General features: G+C 44.3%; 1 protein-coding gene across 1 annotated transcript in view; it reads right to left on the bottom strand.

Moving 5' to 3' along the window:
• AHCYL2 (adenosylhomocysteinase like 2) overlaps positions 1-16,961 on the bottom strand; it is a 183,925-nt gene extending 166,964 nt beyond the window's left edge. The window contains exon 1 of the mRNA XM_074975817.1: positions 16,521-16,961. Within this exon, the coding sequence (XP_074831918.1) occupies positions 16,521-16,931 (411 nt within the window). The 5' untranslated portion in view covers positions 16,932-16,961. The remainder of the gene's footprint in view (positions 1-16,520) is intronic.
• Positions 16,962-18,199: the final 1,238 nt, after the last annotated feature.

Genomic DNA, 18,199 nt, shown 5'->3' with positions numbered 1-18,199 from the left:
CCTAGTTCAAAAGTGTACACAACCTAGCCTGCAAGAACAACAAGAAGTCCTGTGGCTTCTTGTTCTCAAAGGTACAACCCAGCATTACATGTCTGTGGCTCACAGCTAGACATAGCACAGTCAGGCACTGTTAAAACTCAGAAACCAGCTCCAATAAGAAAACTACAAGTATATGGACTTAAAGCACCACTGTGATTAAAACTTATGCTCATAAGTCAGCAGTTCTAAAAACCTGTGTTGGACAGGGGACACTCATACAGCTTACCTGTTGGACTGATTTACTGGATTCTTCTCTTGACTCCTGGGTCATTTAAAACACACTGCCACAGCAGAACCATCACTGTAATATCAGGGCTTTAAAATTGGTTCAGTCGAAAGAAAATTCAGAAGGCAGTTTTTCAGATGTCACTGAAGTCCCGTTAACATCTCATTTTTGCAGTACGTATAACGCATGGCAAACAAGTATCTACCTTGAGAACTCTAGAATACAAAATAAGGTGCCAATTTGCTTCCTAAATGCTTACTGCTTCTCAGTTTGTTCGCTTGACCTTGTCAAGCTTGTTCATCAATGATCTAGAAAATGAGGTAAGCAGTGAGGTGGCAAAGTTTGCAGATGACACCAAGTTGTTCAGGACAGTCAAAAGCAAAAGGGATTGTGAAGAACTACAAAAAGATCTCAGCAAACTGAGTGATTGGGCAGCAAAATGGCAAATGAAATTTAATGTGGGTAAGTGTAAGGTAATGCATGTTGGAAAAAATAACCCAAATTACACGTACTACATGATGGGGTCAAATTTAGCTACGACAGATCAGGAAAGGGATCTTGGAGTTATAGTGGATAGTTCTCTGAAGACATCCACGCAGTGTGCAGCGGCAGTTAGTAAGGCAAATAGGATGTTAGGAATTATTAAAAAAGGGATCGATAATAAGACAAAAGATATCATACTTCCCCTATATAAAACTATGGTACGCCCACATCTCGAGTACTGCGTGCAGATGTGGTCTCCTCACCTCAAAAAAGATATATTGGCATTAGAAAAGGTTCAGAAAAGGGCGACTAAGATGATTAGGGGGCTTGGAAAGGGTCCCATATGGGGAGAGGCTAGAGAGACTGGGACTTTTCAGTTTGGAAAAGAGGCGATTGAGGGGCGATATGATAGAGGTATATAAAATCATGAATGGTGTGGAGAAAGTGAATATAGAAAAATTATTTACCTTTTCCCATAATACAAGAACTAGGGGACACCAAATGAAATTGATGGGTAGTAGGTTCAAAACTAATAAAAGGAAATTTTTCTTCACACAGCGCACAGTCAACCTGTGGAACTCCTTGCCCGAGGAGGCTGTGAAGGCCAGGACTCTATTAGGGTTTAAAAAAGAGCTTGATAAATTTTTGCAGGTCAGGTCCATAAATGGCTATTAGCCAGGGATAAAGTATGGTGCCCCAGCCTTCATAACAAGGGCAGGAGATGGATGGCAGGAGATAAATCACTTGTCTTCTGTTCTCCTTCTCTGGGGCACCTGGCATTGGCCACCGTCGGCAGATGGGATGCTGGGCTTGATGGACCTTTGGTCTGACCCAGTATGGCCATTCTTATGTTCTTATGTTCTTAAGTGGTTGATGAGTCCAAGAACTGATTTTACAAAAAATAAAAATGCACATTCTGATTCTTTGAAAGAGCCATTCCCTGCCTTCTGGTGTCTGAACCAGTTCATCACTTCCAGGACTAATTACTGCCCTGTAAGAGTCTCCAAGGAAATATTAGTGTAGTACCAAGAGGCACTGAGACCTCATACGAGGGTGAGTGAAGTCTCTGTTCTACAGACTCAGCTGAGAAAGGAAAAGAAACCAGGTAAAAATACTTTGCACTTACAGGGCACTTTTGTACAAAGAAACACAAAGCCCTTCCCGCTGTTACACTGAAGTATAAAGGTAGCCTTTTATTAAATATCCCCATATGCCCACCCCCACAAATAACTTTTTCTATTTCTACGGAGAAGTAAAACAGTTTGGTACCTGCATCCAAGAAACTCAAAACACACCAACAAGAAGTTCCAAGACTGAAAATCATTACAAATGAATACCACATGCGTCACGTACTCTTAAGATCTAAAAACTGTTTTTGGACTACAGTAATAACAACCTACATCTCATCCAAGGATACTGAAGCTCTTTACAAAAATGAATCCTCAAAGCATGCCAATAAAAGAGGTATGACTTAACGTTACAAATGGGAAAACTGATGCTCAGCCTGTCTTAAAGAGAAGAGAACCAAAGCAAATTTCATCACCTCAGCAAGCAAAAAGGCTGCAAACACAATATTAGGTCTCAGCCAGCAAGTTTCCAGGTAGTGGTACATTGACGAAGTAGGGGAAATGTTCATGGAATAAATCAGGCACTAAGTTGATCTGCTATAACAAGTGTCTCCAAAGTAAATGGTCCTCTGGTTTTAAGTTTCATATCACTAGCATATTTCATGAATACTACAATTTTATCAGAGATAAGCGCTGCTGGCATCCTACTTTGTGGAACAAAAAACAGTGCATTCTGATTATAAGACAAATCTATGTTCCCTATTCCCCCACCGCCTTTTGCTATTAGTCTTTACATATTTGTCTTTGAAATGAACTTTCAGAAAGATGACAAGAGACTGACGTTCTCTTACTTTTTCAACACTTACTTTTCCTATGGTACCTTATGCACAGCATGAAAAACACAACACACACCTACAGACTCAAGTATGAGGCAACCTACTTTGGATGAAAAATACCCACACAACCCAAGCTCCTAATGCCATTCTCTGTTCGTTTTAAAACAATAAAACTTTCGCACATAAAAAACAGTACACATTGCCACACAAATTTTCTATTATATACAAAAAGCTATATTAAAATACTATGCAGGTTGCAAACACAAGGATTCAAAAATTAGGAAATCTGCTGCTGCTGCTGCCGCTGCCACCCCCTCCCCCTTTAGAGATGCATTATGATAGTCTTGAATCATAACCTGTTTTTTTCCCACACACACCCTACCTCATTTAGTGCACAAGACACACTGTTCTGAGAATGTATTTACAGATGATTAACTAAGGAAGGTGGATTGAGCAGGATCTCTGCTTCATTTGCTGCAGAAGTTAAAAAGTGTGCAGTAAATAAAGTAAGAGTGTAGGAATGCTGAAAGAGAAAGGATGGGTTTATGGTTAAGGTAGATGAATACCTTCCTGGAGAAATACATTCCATCTCTGCCTCTGTCACAGAGTTTCTATGGGATGCTGGGAAAGTCATTTGGACCAAACTATTATGTGATCCTCAATTTCTGGGAACCCAACTTGAAACCCTGAAGTCTGATTTGAAGAAGTGGTGAGGAGACTCAGCTGCAACTGAAGTCCATGACAGCTACACTTTGACTACATGAAATACTCCGGGGGCAAAAAAAATTAAGCCTCGGGCATCTCAAAATCAGCACCCATAATTACATAATTACACTACCCATAGTGACACTTGACATTAATCTTTTTGTGCCTCAGTGCCTAATGCGTAAAATGAGGACACTACACTTCATCTCACAAGGTACTGTAAGTATAAAAATCAATATTATATTATATATATATATATATATATATATATATATATATATATATATATATATAAATACAAAAATCAATACTCAAAAGTTCTATAATTCACCACAGAAAAGCTCATTAGGAAATGAACTCTGTCTTCAGAGCAGAGCTTGAAAACTGTGAGACCTTGTGAGAAAATATAGTATGTGATCATGCAATTAAAGACAAAAGGGGGGCAAATTAAAATTGCGGAAGCATTTGTGATCTTAGGCGACTGACTCTGCAACCTTAATAATAGTTTTCCTGTGTGCAGTTCACTAGATTTTTTTTTTGAAAAGCAAACAAAAAAGTTAATTCCATCACAGACTTTATACCTAAACAGAACCATCAGGAGGGTTAGATCCTTAGCAGACCTCTGCCACTGAACCGAATACAGTAATTGGTAACAGAAGTTAAAAATGCACTATAATATGTAGACCTGCCACTAACTGGGAAGAGAGACTTTGAGCCAGTGGTTCTCACAGTTAATATTTGCTGAAAAAGGAATGCAGAGATAGGAATCTTGGGTGCTCTTCCACATTCTGGAGGTGCACATTCATGTTTTCAGTGTGTTGTGCTAATCTTGTTCACAGAAATGGATGAACCATTTTCTTGGAAACTTTAAAAAAAAAAAACAAAAAACCAAAAACATCCAGAGGCAAACAGCCAGTATGGGAAATTTCAGCTCAAATGGTTAGAATTTGGAAAAGCTATGACCAACTGAAAACAGTGTCTCATGTAAAGGATCAGATCATCTCAACCAGACACCACTTATAATGCATTAAAATGACAAAAGTATCCTATTACACCTTTTGCTTTTCTTATATTTGCATTCCCTCTGGAGCTTCACATTACATTCCTATAACAGATGATGGCACATCTTCTTTGCATTGTCTTTGGTATCTGTTTCCTTTTATCTCCTCTCCCAAGATGAGATTTTCTTTGCTCACATGTTCTCTGCTTCCTTCTGTTTCCTGACTTTCCTAAAAAATCTCTCTCAAGACCCTTTAACTTTTCATTAACCCCTCACTTCCATTTAAATTTATTCAGCAGACACCTAAGCCTTTTAGATCAAGACTGATATAAAAGATAAGGGCTCCAGTATCCAAAGGCAACATCCAAGGGAAAAGACAAATTCCATCAGCAGTTGGGGTCCCTACAATGGTTCAGTCACCAGCCTTTACCTCACCTTCCAAGTAATGTTCAGTGAACCCCAAATCACATACTCGCTAGGAAACCGTTGCACTGTAGAACTGGGTTCTCAGTAAATTACCAAGCTTGCTGTCTCGAAAGAGGCAAAATTTATATCAGCTTTTTGGTTCAGCTGAGGACACACACACACTTCATAGCACTTGGACAGTTTATAATAAACCTAATTATGTTTATTGTTCTGTGTGTGTGTGCATATTTGCATTTGTATACTGATTCATTAAGTTTTTACATTCTACATATTTTCTTACATGTGGCAAAAGAGGTTTTTTTCATACAAACATGAGCAAGATTTCCATCAGCTTGGATTGCATTAGACAAGTGGGGGGACCCTGATCATTGCAGGGACAAAAAGTGGGGTCTGACATAAAAAGCTTGCTCAACTCTGTTGCAGAGGATCAGTTATGACCTCATCTGGCAGCCACGACCCCGGACAATGGCCTGAAGATGGCATCTCCTTATGACAGGAAAGTCACTCAAATCTAGAGATGAGGGTTGCATTGTGCCCTCCGGGTTTGGAGGCCTTGGTGATCCAGGGAGAGTGCACCCACTGAGAGGACCCAAAATGAGAGAAAGGTGTGCTGAAGACTCAGGCGTATAGTCCCAGGCAGCAAGGCTAGAGGGACTGACACCAGCAAAGGAGTGCAACCTGTCACACCAAAGGAGGTGTCACTAAAATGTGGGAGAATCACTGGGCGCTGCATCCCCCACCCACAGTCAGTATGGTATGTTCTGAAAAAGTGGGTCTGTTTTTGCTATTTTAAAGTGCTACTTGACTGCTTTTGTTTTGATAGTGTGTAGACTAGCATGGCTCCCTCTCTGTTACTATTCCACAGTCAGATGTGACTCTCAGCCAGCAAGTGAGAATAGAAGGTTTTTTAGTTGACAGGGACATACCGTAGAACAGATCCATCAGCACCATAACCAGCCACTACAATCCATCTTTGGAGAGGGCCTGGCTCTTCTGAGGCTCAAGCCAGCCCAAACACGTTTGCCCCGACCCCAACAGCCAGGTTCCAGTCAGGCTCCTCTTCCCATCTTTGCCCTGCTTCCTGGGCAAAAGGTGTCAGTCTCACCACTTCCCAGGCTCAAGTTACAAAGGGCATCAGCCACGGTGTACATGTGGGAGACTATCAGACCCAAAATTCCCATCTCATTTAAGTATTGGTGCTGTGCCCCAAGAAACTGAGGCATAAACACAGGGTTACTATCAGACAGTAGAACCCACACACAGCACAGCACGGTGAATAAAATCCAGTTTATCACAGAGGGTTACTCTCAGGGGGTGTGTTGCACTGAAGAGCACGGTCCTGAGAATTTGTGACACCCAGTCCTTCAGGCAGGAGGGCTCACCGCTCTCAGAATCAGAGAATACTGTTTGTTTTTCACCTACCTGAGGGCATCACGAAAGTCCTCTTTCTTACCTCTTATAGCCCATAAGACCTTTGAAATGTAACACCAAGCTCTTTTGCACTGCTGCTTGCTTTCTGCCATACAGGTACTAAGCCCCTTCTTCTTCCTTTGGTTAATTTGCTTTTGTGATTGGCTTAATCACTTTATTTACTTTTCAAGCGAAGGACTATAGAAGTCATTTTGCCTCTAATCAAGCCGTCCTGTTCTCACGGGACTGTTAGCTTGGCCCACGCTGAAAAGTAAATCCACATTCCTTTGTCCTGAGCAGCCATCTGCAACCTGCAGCTCTTTAAGGACTTCTTTGTGGCTCCCAACACTATAATTGCAAAGTTTAAAAAAACAAAAAACAAAAACAAACACAATAAAACTCTCCATCATTTATTGAAAATAATCGGAACTGTCTAAAAGCCCAAAACAGTACAACTTATATACAAATAGCAAACAATATGTGATCTCAAAACACTGGAGAACTCCCACTAGCCTCTTCCTGAGAGAGAAGGTTCGGGAGCGCAAGTCAGGAAGACAGTGGTACACACACACGTAAAGTGTGAGGAAATAGATGTAAAAAGTTTGTGACTGTCCTGCAGCAAACATGTATCGTATCACATCTCATCACATATCTTTGTGTGTGCGCTGCTCTTAAAATAGGGGTTACACAAAGTATGGTTTGACTTTACTAAGGACCATCTCCTATTCACATGCATTGCAGCTCTTGAATTAATGAGTTTTTTACTGAACTGGAAAAAATTGGCTCTTCTTGGTATTTTGGTTGCTGATCCCTGACCTAGAGAAAAGCAAAGCTGCAAGCTGTTGCTTCAAGGTCTTGGACAAGAAGATGGGCAATGGAGTTGCAACAGCAAGTGTTCCCAAAAGAGACTTGGTTTTGGAAGTCTTTAACCTAAAAGAGTTCACACATCGTGCACACTGCTTGAAAAAAAATCAAATCTCAAATTCTTCAATCTTATTTCTATACTTGCCAACTCTGACCATTTCAGAGGACCAGGCTGACTTGAGACCCAAGGAAAGTCTTCACCAAAATTCAATACATTTATATTTAGTTAAGCATTTGGTGTATTTGATTTTGGCTTCCTTCACTGTCCTTAAAATGACACCTGTTACACAGACTATGCGGCATTTCTATGAGGCTTTAGGATACAAATCAGTAAAAATCAGAGTTTACTAAACCCTTATTCTTTCAATAGCATTGCTGTCAACCTCTCTGGTTTTATCTTAACAAAACTATTGCGAACGGGGCTGGATGGCTCACACTATTATAATGATGGGCTCTGTAGCACCTTAGAGACAAACAAATTTATTAGGTCTTGATCCTTTACGGGTACAACCCACATCTTGGATCTTACCCATGGAAGCTCATGGCCTAATAAATGTGTTAGTCTTCGAGGTGCTACCAGACTACTTGTTATTTGTGAAGCTACAGACTAACACAGCTATGTCTCCGACAATCATGAGACAGGTTTTACCTCTAGGCTTCTGGTACAAATCCAGCTCTAATCAGTAGTGACTAGCAACTCTCACTATCTAACAAATGTTTAGCAATCTATGGAAATGAGTTTGGGGGCATTTGGGTTGACAAATCATCACAGAAACTTAGCCACCAACGCAGTCATTTAGTGACAGTTTTGTGGCAGAAACCTCAGTAGAGAGGAAAATATCAATGGGCTCTCCCCACTAGAAATGATTCCTCTACAGCAAGTTTGAGGCATGAAGAAGCTTGTACGGCAAATGCCTATGCTACGCCTCCCCGTGGAGGACTTCACACGAGCGATTTACAGCTCACCTTCCCTCTCACTCTTTGATTCCTCTTTATTCTTTTTTAGTTGCTCTAGTGAGCGCTGGATACATTTGTTTAAACACTGCTCAGTGTCTCAAACAGCCTCCAGCATTTTTACTATGACTGGATCTTGCTTCCCAGAGTGCTCCTGTTCCATTCCTAGCTGAGGCTTTACATCTCCCCTTCACGCTAATATCAGCTCCCTCAAGTTTCCAGTCTTCATCTGCTTCTCCATATCTTATCTCCCTAAGGGAGAACCTAATGCAAAATCTGAAATCACCTTTCAGAGAATACACCTAACTCTAAATTTTTTTCATTTACTTTATTTTTGGCCTGTCAGCTCAAATCTCCAGCATACATTCATATTCAGCATTTTCAGGGCTAAGACCTTCCTTTTGGATAGAACTACCTCTAATTTCTTATGCCAGGCATTTATTCCCCTCTTCCTCCTGTGTACAGTAGGTAGTCCATGGCGTCCAACGATGACGTATTGAGCTTGCATAGGCTCATCGTTGTGGTGATGAGAATGTGCAAAGAACCTGTGTGGGAGAATGTTTAAAGTGGAAAAGCCGTTGCACAGGGGCAGTTCCACTCTCTTGACCTCAGAAGCCTGGTTCCAGTGTTATAAAAAGTCATCGCGGCTGGGACTTCCTAGGCTGCAGTGGATGGCAATGCCGTCTTTGGTGCCTTATCATGCCCTTGGCTCTCCAGAGCATTGCAGAACTGCCCTCCTGGTCGTTGGATCTTGCTGTTGATCTCATCCGCCCAGTCCGCCAGGGCGGACTTTGCATGCTGGGATAGGCAATTCCCTATCTCACCGCAGGTTTCAGACCTGCCATCTACCCTCACCTGGTTTAACCCACTTGTCGAAGCGGTTTATCGGGTGTGGCCACTGCATGCTACAGCTTCTTGGAGCCACAGGTGAGAGCTGGGTGCCAGGCAGGGACCAAAGGTGCATGAACTGCCCCGAAGGGACACGACAAGTCCCCACACCAGAGATGCTACCCCTCCCTAGACACCCCATACACCCCCCTCCTGTATACACAGGCAAATTAATCTTGTCTTTCAGAGGCTATCCAGCACCTTAACTTATGTTTCCAAAACCAAAGAATTTGGAGACATCCTGCATCATAAGCCTATTTTTCTTCTCATCTGTGAGTCATCCCATGCCAACTCCAGAAGCATGACTATATTATCTCATCCCCCCCCACAAGATCGTAAACTTTTAACATTATTATGTGATTTATATACATTAACTATATTATATATTTTATATGCGGCCCAAGACAATTCTTCACTCAGTGCGGCCCAGGCAAGCCAAAAGGTTGGACACCCATGATACGGAACATTGTTTTTACAGATGTTAGACCTCAGATGCTCAAACACACACCACAAGAGGCCAAACACACTTCCAAAACCTTAAATACAGGTTGAACCTCTCTCCTCTGACACCCTTGGTACTTCACTGGTGCCGGACGAGAGAATTCGCTGGACAGAAGGTCAATATTTTCTAGCACATTAACTTCCACTACTTACCGGACTTTTAGAAAACATCTGGGGGTAAATCACAACACAGAACAGTGAAAGTCAAGACTCGTGGCTGTAAACAAACTTAATGAAACCATGGGAAAATTGGCCACACCCATGCTAAGTGGTTGTCCAGCTAACTAAAATCAGGCCAGATTATGGAGTTTGGCAGATGAGAGAGTTCTGAATGAGAGAAGTTCAACCTGTCCTTCCAATGGCCACTCACTCAACTGCTAGGTTAGGATCAAAGCTGATCAGCTAGGTTTTTAAATCACTCGCAAATTCAAAACACAGAGTTTCCATTCCTTTGTGAAGAAAGTGCAAACAGTATTGTCATGTGTATTGAGCATTTCCATAAATTTTAATACAAATTGGGTGCGGACTATAGACTCCTTACAAACGGTTAATGTTTCGCTCATTCACCACAGAGTTTAGGCATCCTTAATTATACTGCCTTTCCTTAATTCTGCACTTTCTATGCACTTCACTGAATTAATAGTTACTCATCTTTATTACTTTTACATTTCTACTATTGTTTTTTCTTCTATCTGTAAGAGTCTCTGTATCCAAATTTAAAGGTATTGATCTTTAAACAAATGTCTGAATATATCATACAGAAGGTGAAAACTAAAAATAAATTGCCCTTATGCTGAGCGAGAGAGACCCAAACTTGCATATTAAAACACTGCCTCGAAAGGATAAAATTTTACTAACTGGCATGCAAACCACACTCATTATTAGCAGCTGGGAATTCAACCTCAGGGAGAACATTTTACCCTGATAGAACCGATCACCACAGATTAGAATGAAACTGAGTAAATGACAAACTAACACCTGAACAGCCAGAATATTTATGCGACAAGTGAATAAAATGATGTGAGAACATCACACCAAACATTTGTATTTAATATGGAAGAGCAGCAATTTCAATCATTATGCTGCTCCCCACCCACCACAACACAATCAAAGTAGCTGGGAATCAAGGTCAAAATAATCATTTAGACAAGTCACACAACAATCGTTTACACTCTTTGCAATGTAAAACGTAAAACTGCAGCTCACTAGTCTGGTGATGTACCAGTCTGGTAAGCATCAGGCACATATTCTGATTTAATAATTTAGCAAGGAATTCTACAGTTATAGTGAAGTTCCACTCAGACAAGACGCACCTTGCTACCCTATATGCCTGTATCCTCTGTTTTGGTTTTAAGCCCACTTAATTTACAGACAAGTCCCGCAGTTTTTTCTTGCCATCAGTACTGCACAGACAGTCTAGCTACGGAGGAGCAAGCTGTGTCCTATTTTGCATCATGAATCAACAGGATGGCCAGCTCAGTTCTGATGCCAAAGCCTTTATGCTGATAATGTTAAGATGAAGGAAAAAACACAGCATGACATTCAGAAAGCAAACTGTGCTTTCACTGTTGAAAGCTAGGGGGAAAAGGTATCTTTATATTTGTAAAGTTAGCATATTTAATAATCTACTACATATTTGACAAAGTTTGTCTCTGAGTCTGTCTGTTCAAGAACTCCTCCTAAATAATATGAGCTAGGACCATCAAATTGGTTTACAGCTTCCTCTTATAACAAAAGTATGGTAAGGCTTTGGGTGTGCCAGGAAAATGGGATCTGCCTGGAATGGGATTGCACCTCATGAAACAGAAAGGTAGGACCCTACTATAAAATAACCACAGGGGGGCAGCAGGAGACAATGGGATGAAAAGCAGAGACAGTTATGTTGTACAATGACCACTGGCAGGGGCAACAAGGGGTCAGATATGGGGACCAGGACAGCTATAAACCCAACAGTGGCAGGGGTGGAGAAAGAGACAGCTAACTATAGAACCCTTCAAATTCACAGTTATCTGCTTCACATCCATGTAAGTCAAACACAGATATTTGCATCTCCTTTTTGTGGATATGACGCGGATACAAATTTTCCATCAAGAACCCTGCAAATTGCACATATGCACTTTACCTCCATGGGTATCCGCATCTATGGATGTCAATGAGGATATCTGCAGCTCATTTTGGCGGATACATACATGGATGCAAATTTTGCACCTGCACAGGGCTCTAGTGATCTACTATATATTTGAGCTTCCCACAAAAGCATACAGAAAAGAGACAGAATCACCAGGTAGGTTAAAGAGGCTGGCAGGGACATGCTTCCCCTGGCTGTACCCTATCTTCAGGGAGTGAGGGGAAAGTAAACAGCTTGCTCATTCCTCATGCAAAAGTGAAACATGGAGATAGATGTACATTACATAGAACTGGAAGGGAACTCAAGAGGTCATCAAGTCCAATCCCCTGCACTCCCAGCAAGAACTTATCACCATCCCAGACAGATTTTTTTTTTTTGTTTTAAATCTACCTGAGTCCCTTGAAGGGCCCCCTTGGGGACCGAACTCACAACCCTCAGTTTACAAGGCCAATGAGCCACCTGTCCCCCTCCTCCCCAACTGAGCTGTCTTGGGCTATGCAGTGCAGGAGGCTGACAAACCTAGACCAGTGGGAGGACATGAACCCTTCCCTACCTCTACCCACTGGAGCTGCAGCAGCCACAGAGAGGCAATCTCACCTGGCCCCAACCTGCTGCAGTGAGAGAGCGCTGCGGTAGCCTGCATACTGAGACCCTCATCCCCATGAAATGATTTAAATGGAGCATGTGCATTATCATAGTATTTTCCAAAAAACAAGAATTGAATTAAGGACCCAAGCTACACCAGGTAAATCTTCTAGAAAAACTATTTCATCTGTGTAGTGCGTTTCTTCAGAAGATCTCAAAAAGTTTCACGAACAAATATGCCTTATCTGTGTGGCAGGTAGATACTAAGTTGCTTTGAGCACCTATGTATGTAAGTGTATGGACATTTCACAGATTTTGAAATCAAGTTGTAGCAATAAGCACAATGTCACACCATAAATTTATGGAGACATCTTGAGTGTGACACCCCTCCTCTTACTAATTTACCATACCACAGTCACTAATGCTAACTTTTCCAAAGTTTTCTGATTCTGGATACCTCATGTTATGAATGGCCAATGTCACTTAAAACTCTGACTCAGGGGGTACTCACCTGCTTAGTAAGCTGCCATTGGGATTTTTAGGTTGTTAAGAGTAAATGACTGATGTGCCTTATCTAAATGACTGACCTATGAAGTCAGGTCTAAGGTATCTCAAGTTGAACACTTGAATAGTCAGGTACCCACAACTGGTGGCCACTTTCGAAAATTTGGGCCTACGTACAGAATTCTAAAATGTCAAAGTGGCTATAAAAATTATGGTACCATGGAGTTGGCAGCAGTAGCTCTGTATAGTGAAAAGAAGAGTACAAAGAATAAAGCACCAAGCATGAGGAAAAAGTGCCTAGCTTCACTTACTCATGTTCCTATTCCAGATCTGAAGAAGTGGGTATGTCCCACAAAAGCTCATCACCTAATAAATTATTTTGTTAGTCTTTAAAGTGCAACATGAGTGCTTTTTTGGTTTGTCCCAATTAAATTAATGGGATTAAAGTTAAGCATACATTTTCATAGGATCAGGTCATGTTGGTATCGATCAGATATAACAACCCCATCATTAAGACTGAATTGCAAAAAAACACTGAAGTTTACTAGTTTAGGCACATTTACCCATCTAACCTTCACCATGATAAGTGTTTTTTTCATGCAATGAAAAAGAATTTGCCTTATTCAACTAGAATTTTGCAAAACCAAACTATTATAGACTAATACAAACAGTTGTAAAAGGGGAGAGTAACTGAAGAAAAATTTGCTATTAATCCTCAGAGATCATGCCTACACTATAAAAAGGAGTGTGTTAAGCATGTTACAGAATGTGTTAACATGCTAAAAACCCTAGTGTAGACAAGGTAAACTGCAGGTTTAACACTTTAGCCAGTCCAAATAAATCCTAACACAGAGCATACCTTTTATGTTGACCAGACAATATGTTAAAACTATAACTTATCCTGTCTACACCATAAAACAAAAAAGCAATCCTATAACACTTTAAAGTTTAACAAAATGATTTATTAGTAAATAACTAATAAATCATGTCGTTAGTCTTTGATGTGCTACAGGACTGCTATTTTGTTTTGTGAAGATACAGAATAACATAGCTACCTCGCTGTGTCTATACCATGATTTTAACATGCACGAGTAGTCAACATGTTTAAAATACACGTTTTTTTTAGTAAAAGCAAGTCCTGAAAGTCTTAAAGCCAAGCAACGATATGTTTTACTACTGTATATTGCTTTAAAAGTTGCATACTCTTGCTTTAAATTTATTGCTGTACCAAAGAACTGTGGATGTGTAAACCTGGTTTAATAAATGTAAAGACAGCCTTCAGTCACAGGAACAAACCCACGCATAGTGATTGGAAAGCAATAGCCCTGCTGAAGAAGGAACAGCATGTACTCCCAGACATCCTCATTCAGCACATGTCACTTCCTACAGCAACCACACAGATTCACAGCCCATAAACAATCCCACCATGTTAGGCATTGGAGGTGGTGGTCGTCTTTGGTCCCCCATGAATATTCAACACCTATTGCACTGAGGATCAGCTCCCTCTGGTTGAGTATTGCTTGTTTCCTTTCCCTTATAAACAGGTACTGTTTCTGCTGAGTTTAGGCATACACAGAATCATAAAATCACAGAGCTGGAAGGGACCTCAGGAGGTCATCGAGTCCAGTCCCCTACTTCAAGCAGGATCAATCTCAATTAAACCATCCCAGCCAGGACTATGTCAGCCCCAGATTCAAAAATCTCTAGGGATGGAGATTCCAGCACCTCTCTAGGCAACGCATTCCAGTGCTTCACCACCTGCCTGGTGAAGTAGTTTTTCCTAATATCCAACCTACTCCTCTCTGTCTGTAACTTCAGACCATTACTTCTTGTTCTGCGGTCACCACTGAGAACAGTTCTCTCCATCCCTCTTCAGAGCTCCCCTTCAGGAAGCTGAAGGCTGCTAATAAATCACCCCTCAGTTTTCTCTTCTGCAAACTAAATATGCCCAAAGCCCTCAGCCTCTCCTCATAGCCCATGTGCTCCAACCCCTTAATCATTTTTGTTGCCCTCTGCTGAACCTACTCCAGCACAATCACATCCTTTCTATACTGGAGGACCCAAAACTGGATGCATTACTCCCGATGTGGCCTCACCAGTGCCAAATAGAGGAGAACAACAACTTCTCTAGATCTGCTTGAAATGCTCCTCCTAATGCACCCCAATATGCATTTAGCCTTCTTAGTTACAGGGACACACTGTTTACTCATATCCAGCCTTTCATCAACCATAATCCCTAGGTCCCTTTCTGCTATACTGCTGTTTAGCCAGTCGGTCCTCAGCCTATAACCATGCTTGGGATTCTTCTGTCCCAATTGCAGGACTCTGCACTTCTCCTTGTTGAACCACATCAGATTTCTTTCGGCCCAATCCTCCAGTTTATCCAGGGATGCAGAACTCTTCATAGGCAGAAACTCTCACTACCCACATCAATACTATCCCTCTGCATGGGAGATTTAGAAGGTCAAACATGCTATGATCCTTGACACAGAACATCTGTCATCATGCTTTTGATCCAGACAAGCAAGCAAGCACTACTGGTCTTTGGGAGGAAAAATTAAGGAAAACAAGGACTCTTCCCAAGGATGGGAGACTCCAAAAAGGAGATGAAGGAAGAGAGTGATGTGACATATAGTGGGGATAAATAATGTGAGGTTACCTAAGAACAATAACAAGCCAGGAAAATGGGAAGATGGTATCAGATTATTATGGGTGCTCCAGTCGCTCTCCAAGAAAAGGTACCTACAGTAATAGCATGTGGCACAGTCTCTCAAACTGGGTACTTAGGGATTTCTCCAAGGGCTGGATTAGTGGGTTTCTCCCAAGTATCTGTTTTCAGGGAAGAGTTTGAGGCCTCACATTCTAGAGTCTCTCCAAGGACAGAGGTCCTCCTGCCAAGAGTCCCCAGGAGGGGTCCCACTTAAGCAAAAGGGAATTTTTGTACGCAGGCTCTGCATTAAGGGAATGGGGATCTCCTCTCTCCAGGACCACAGCCCAGGGGAAACCTCTTATTTATTGGGGTCCTGCATTAAGGGGGTCAGGGTCCCCCTCTTTACAAGGTTGGGTAAGATTCCCCCTACATTAAGGAAGTCAGGACGAGTCCACAGGCTCCCCACCAGGGTCCACCCACGTTAGGAAGGGTCAGGGCTGGTCCCCGCAAACACATGTTGAGGGGTTAGTGCCAGTCTCACAGCGTCCTCCCCCACACACACACAGGCATGGGTGAGGCACTCAGGGCCAGTGCCCTAGAGTTTTGGCCACATACTTTGGGGGGGCAGGGACCAGTTCCCCAGGCTCCCCACACACATATATATATATGGGTGGTTGGGGCCAGTGGCCCAGGGTCCCCCCACATGCACAAATACGTTGGGGAGGCAGGACCAGTCCCCCCCACGTTAGGGATGCAGGGGCCAGTGGCCCAGGGGTCCCTCTTACACACGCACACATGTTGGAGAGGCAGGGCCCGTACCCCGGGGTCCCCCCTACACACACACACATACATATCAGGGAGGTGGAGCCGTACCCCGGGGTCCCCCCTACACACACACACATACATATCAGGGAGGCAGAGCCGTACCCCGGGGTCCCCCCTACACACACACACACACACACACGTCAGGGAGGCAGGGGCCATATCCCAGAGTCCCCCCTTACACACACGTCAGGGAGGCAGGGGCCATATCCCAGCGTCCCCCCTTACACACACGTCAGGGAGGCAGGGGCCATATCCCGGGGTCCCCCCTTACACACACACACACGCACACATACATATCAGGGAGGCGGAGGCGGAGGCGGAGCCGTACCCCGGGGTCCCCCCTACACACACACACACACACACACACGTACACACACCCCTGTTGGAGAGGCGGGGCCGTACCCGCAGCTCCCCCTCCTGCCCCGTTACCTTCTTGACGGTGCGCGGCGCCTCGGTGACGGTGCCGTCGGGGCTGACCAGCGCCTCCCGCCCGGCGCCGCCGTCCCCCCCGTCGCGGTGCCGGTGCTGCGGGTGGTGCGGGTCGCTCCGCTTCATGGCCGAAGCCTGCGGCACCTTGGCGGCCCCGGGGGGGAGCCCGGCGGCGGGGAGCCCGGGGCAGCCGCTCAGCGGAGGCCGCTCGGCCCCGCACCCCGCGCCCGGCGCCGCCGCCGCCGCCGCCACCTCGCGCTCCCCGGCCGGGGGCAGCGGGCAGGACACCGCGAGCCCCGGCGGGTGGGGGGGGCCCGGCTCGGCCGGGCGCGGGGGGGCGGCCGCCCCCTTGTCCCGGGGGCCGCCCAGCTCCTTCAGCTCCACGGCGGGGGCCGCCACCTGCACCGACATCGCTGCCACTCGCTGCCGGCCGCCCTCAGAGCCCCGGCCGCCCCCTCCCCTCACCGGCCGCCTCGCGGGGCACCACGGGACATGGAGTCCGCCGCCGAGCCTGCCGAACGGCGGCGGCGGCCGCCGGGACTACAATTCCCGGCGTGCCGCGCGCAGAGTTCTCCGCCTGACGGCGGCGGGCAGCGCGGGGCTCCATGGGAGATGTAGTCCTCACCTGCCCGGCGCTGCGGCTGCGGGTTCCGGTGCAGCGGTAACCTGGGCTGCGGTCCCACGCATGTTTCACCCGAGGGTGAGCGTCGCACCTATTACCTGTGCGGGGGGATACTGCAGGGACACCCTGGAGGAAAATAACACCGATCACAGAAAATCGGTTTGACATAAATGTCATGTTCCCCCCAGTGGTTATTTTTCAATTCAGTACTTTGCAATAACGTCATTAATTGCTGTCCGAAAATCAGAGAACCATCGATTCCTAGGGCTGGAAGGGACCTCAGGGGGTCATTGAGTCCAGTCCCCTGCCCAAAGCAGGATCAACCCCCACTAACTCATCCCAGCCAGGACCTTGTCCAGCTGGGACTTAAAAACCTCTAGGGATGGAGAATCCACCACCTCTCTTGGCAACAAATTCCAATGCTTCACCACCCTGCTGGGGAAATAGTTTTTCCTAATATCCAACCTACACCTCTCCCTCTATAACTTCAGACCATTGCTCCTTGTGCTGCCATCTGACACCACTGAGAACAGTCTCTCTCCAAGCCCTTTACAGCCCCCTTTCAGGAAGTTGAAGGTTGCTGTAAAATGGCCCCACATTCTTCTCTTCTGCAAACAAAATAAGCCCAAATCCCTAAGCCTCTCCTCATAGATCATGTGCTCCAGCCCCTTAGCCATTTTCATTGCCCTCTGCTGAACTTGCCACTGTGCGTCCACATCCTTTCTATACTGGGGAGCCCAAAATTAGATGCAATACTCCAGATGTGGCCTCATCAGCTCCGAGTAGAGAGGAATAATAACTTCTCTAGATCTGCTGGAAATACTTCTCCTAATGCACCTCAATATGCCATTAGCCTTCTTGGCTACTAGGCCACACTGTTGACTCATATCCAGCCTTCCATCCTCTGTAGTCCCCAGGTCCTTTTCTGCTGCACTGCTACTTAAGCAGTCGGTCCTCAGCCTATAACAATGCTTGGGATTCTTCTGTCCCAAATGCAGGACTCTGCACTTCTCCTTGTTGAACCACATCAGATTTCTTTTGGTACAATCCTCCAATT

Source organism: Carettochelys insculpta, chromosome 1, assembly GCF_033958435.1.
Source record: "Carettochelys insculpta isolate YL-2023 chromosome 1, ASM3395843v1, whole genome shotgun sequence".
Lineage (NCBI taxonomy): Eukaryota > Metazoa > Chordata > Testudines > Carettochelyidae > Carettochelys > Carettochelys insculpta.
The sequence above is the reverse complement of the archived record's forward strand: the minus strand, read 5'-3'. Positions and strand labels throughout refer to the sequence as shown.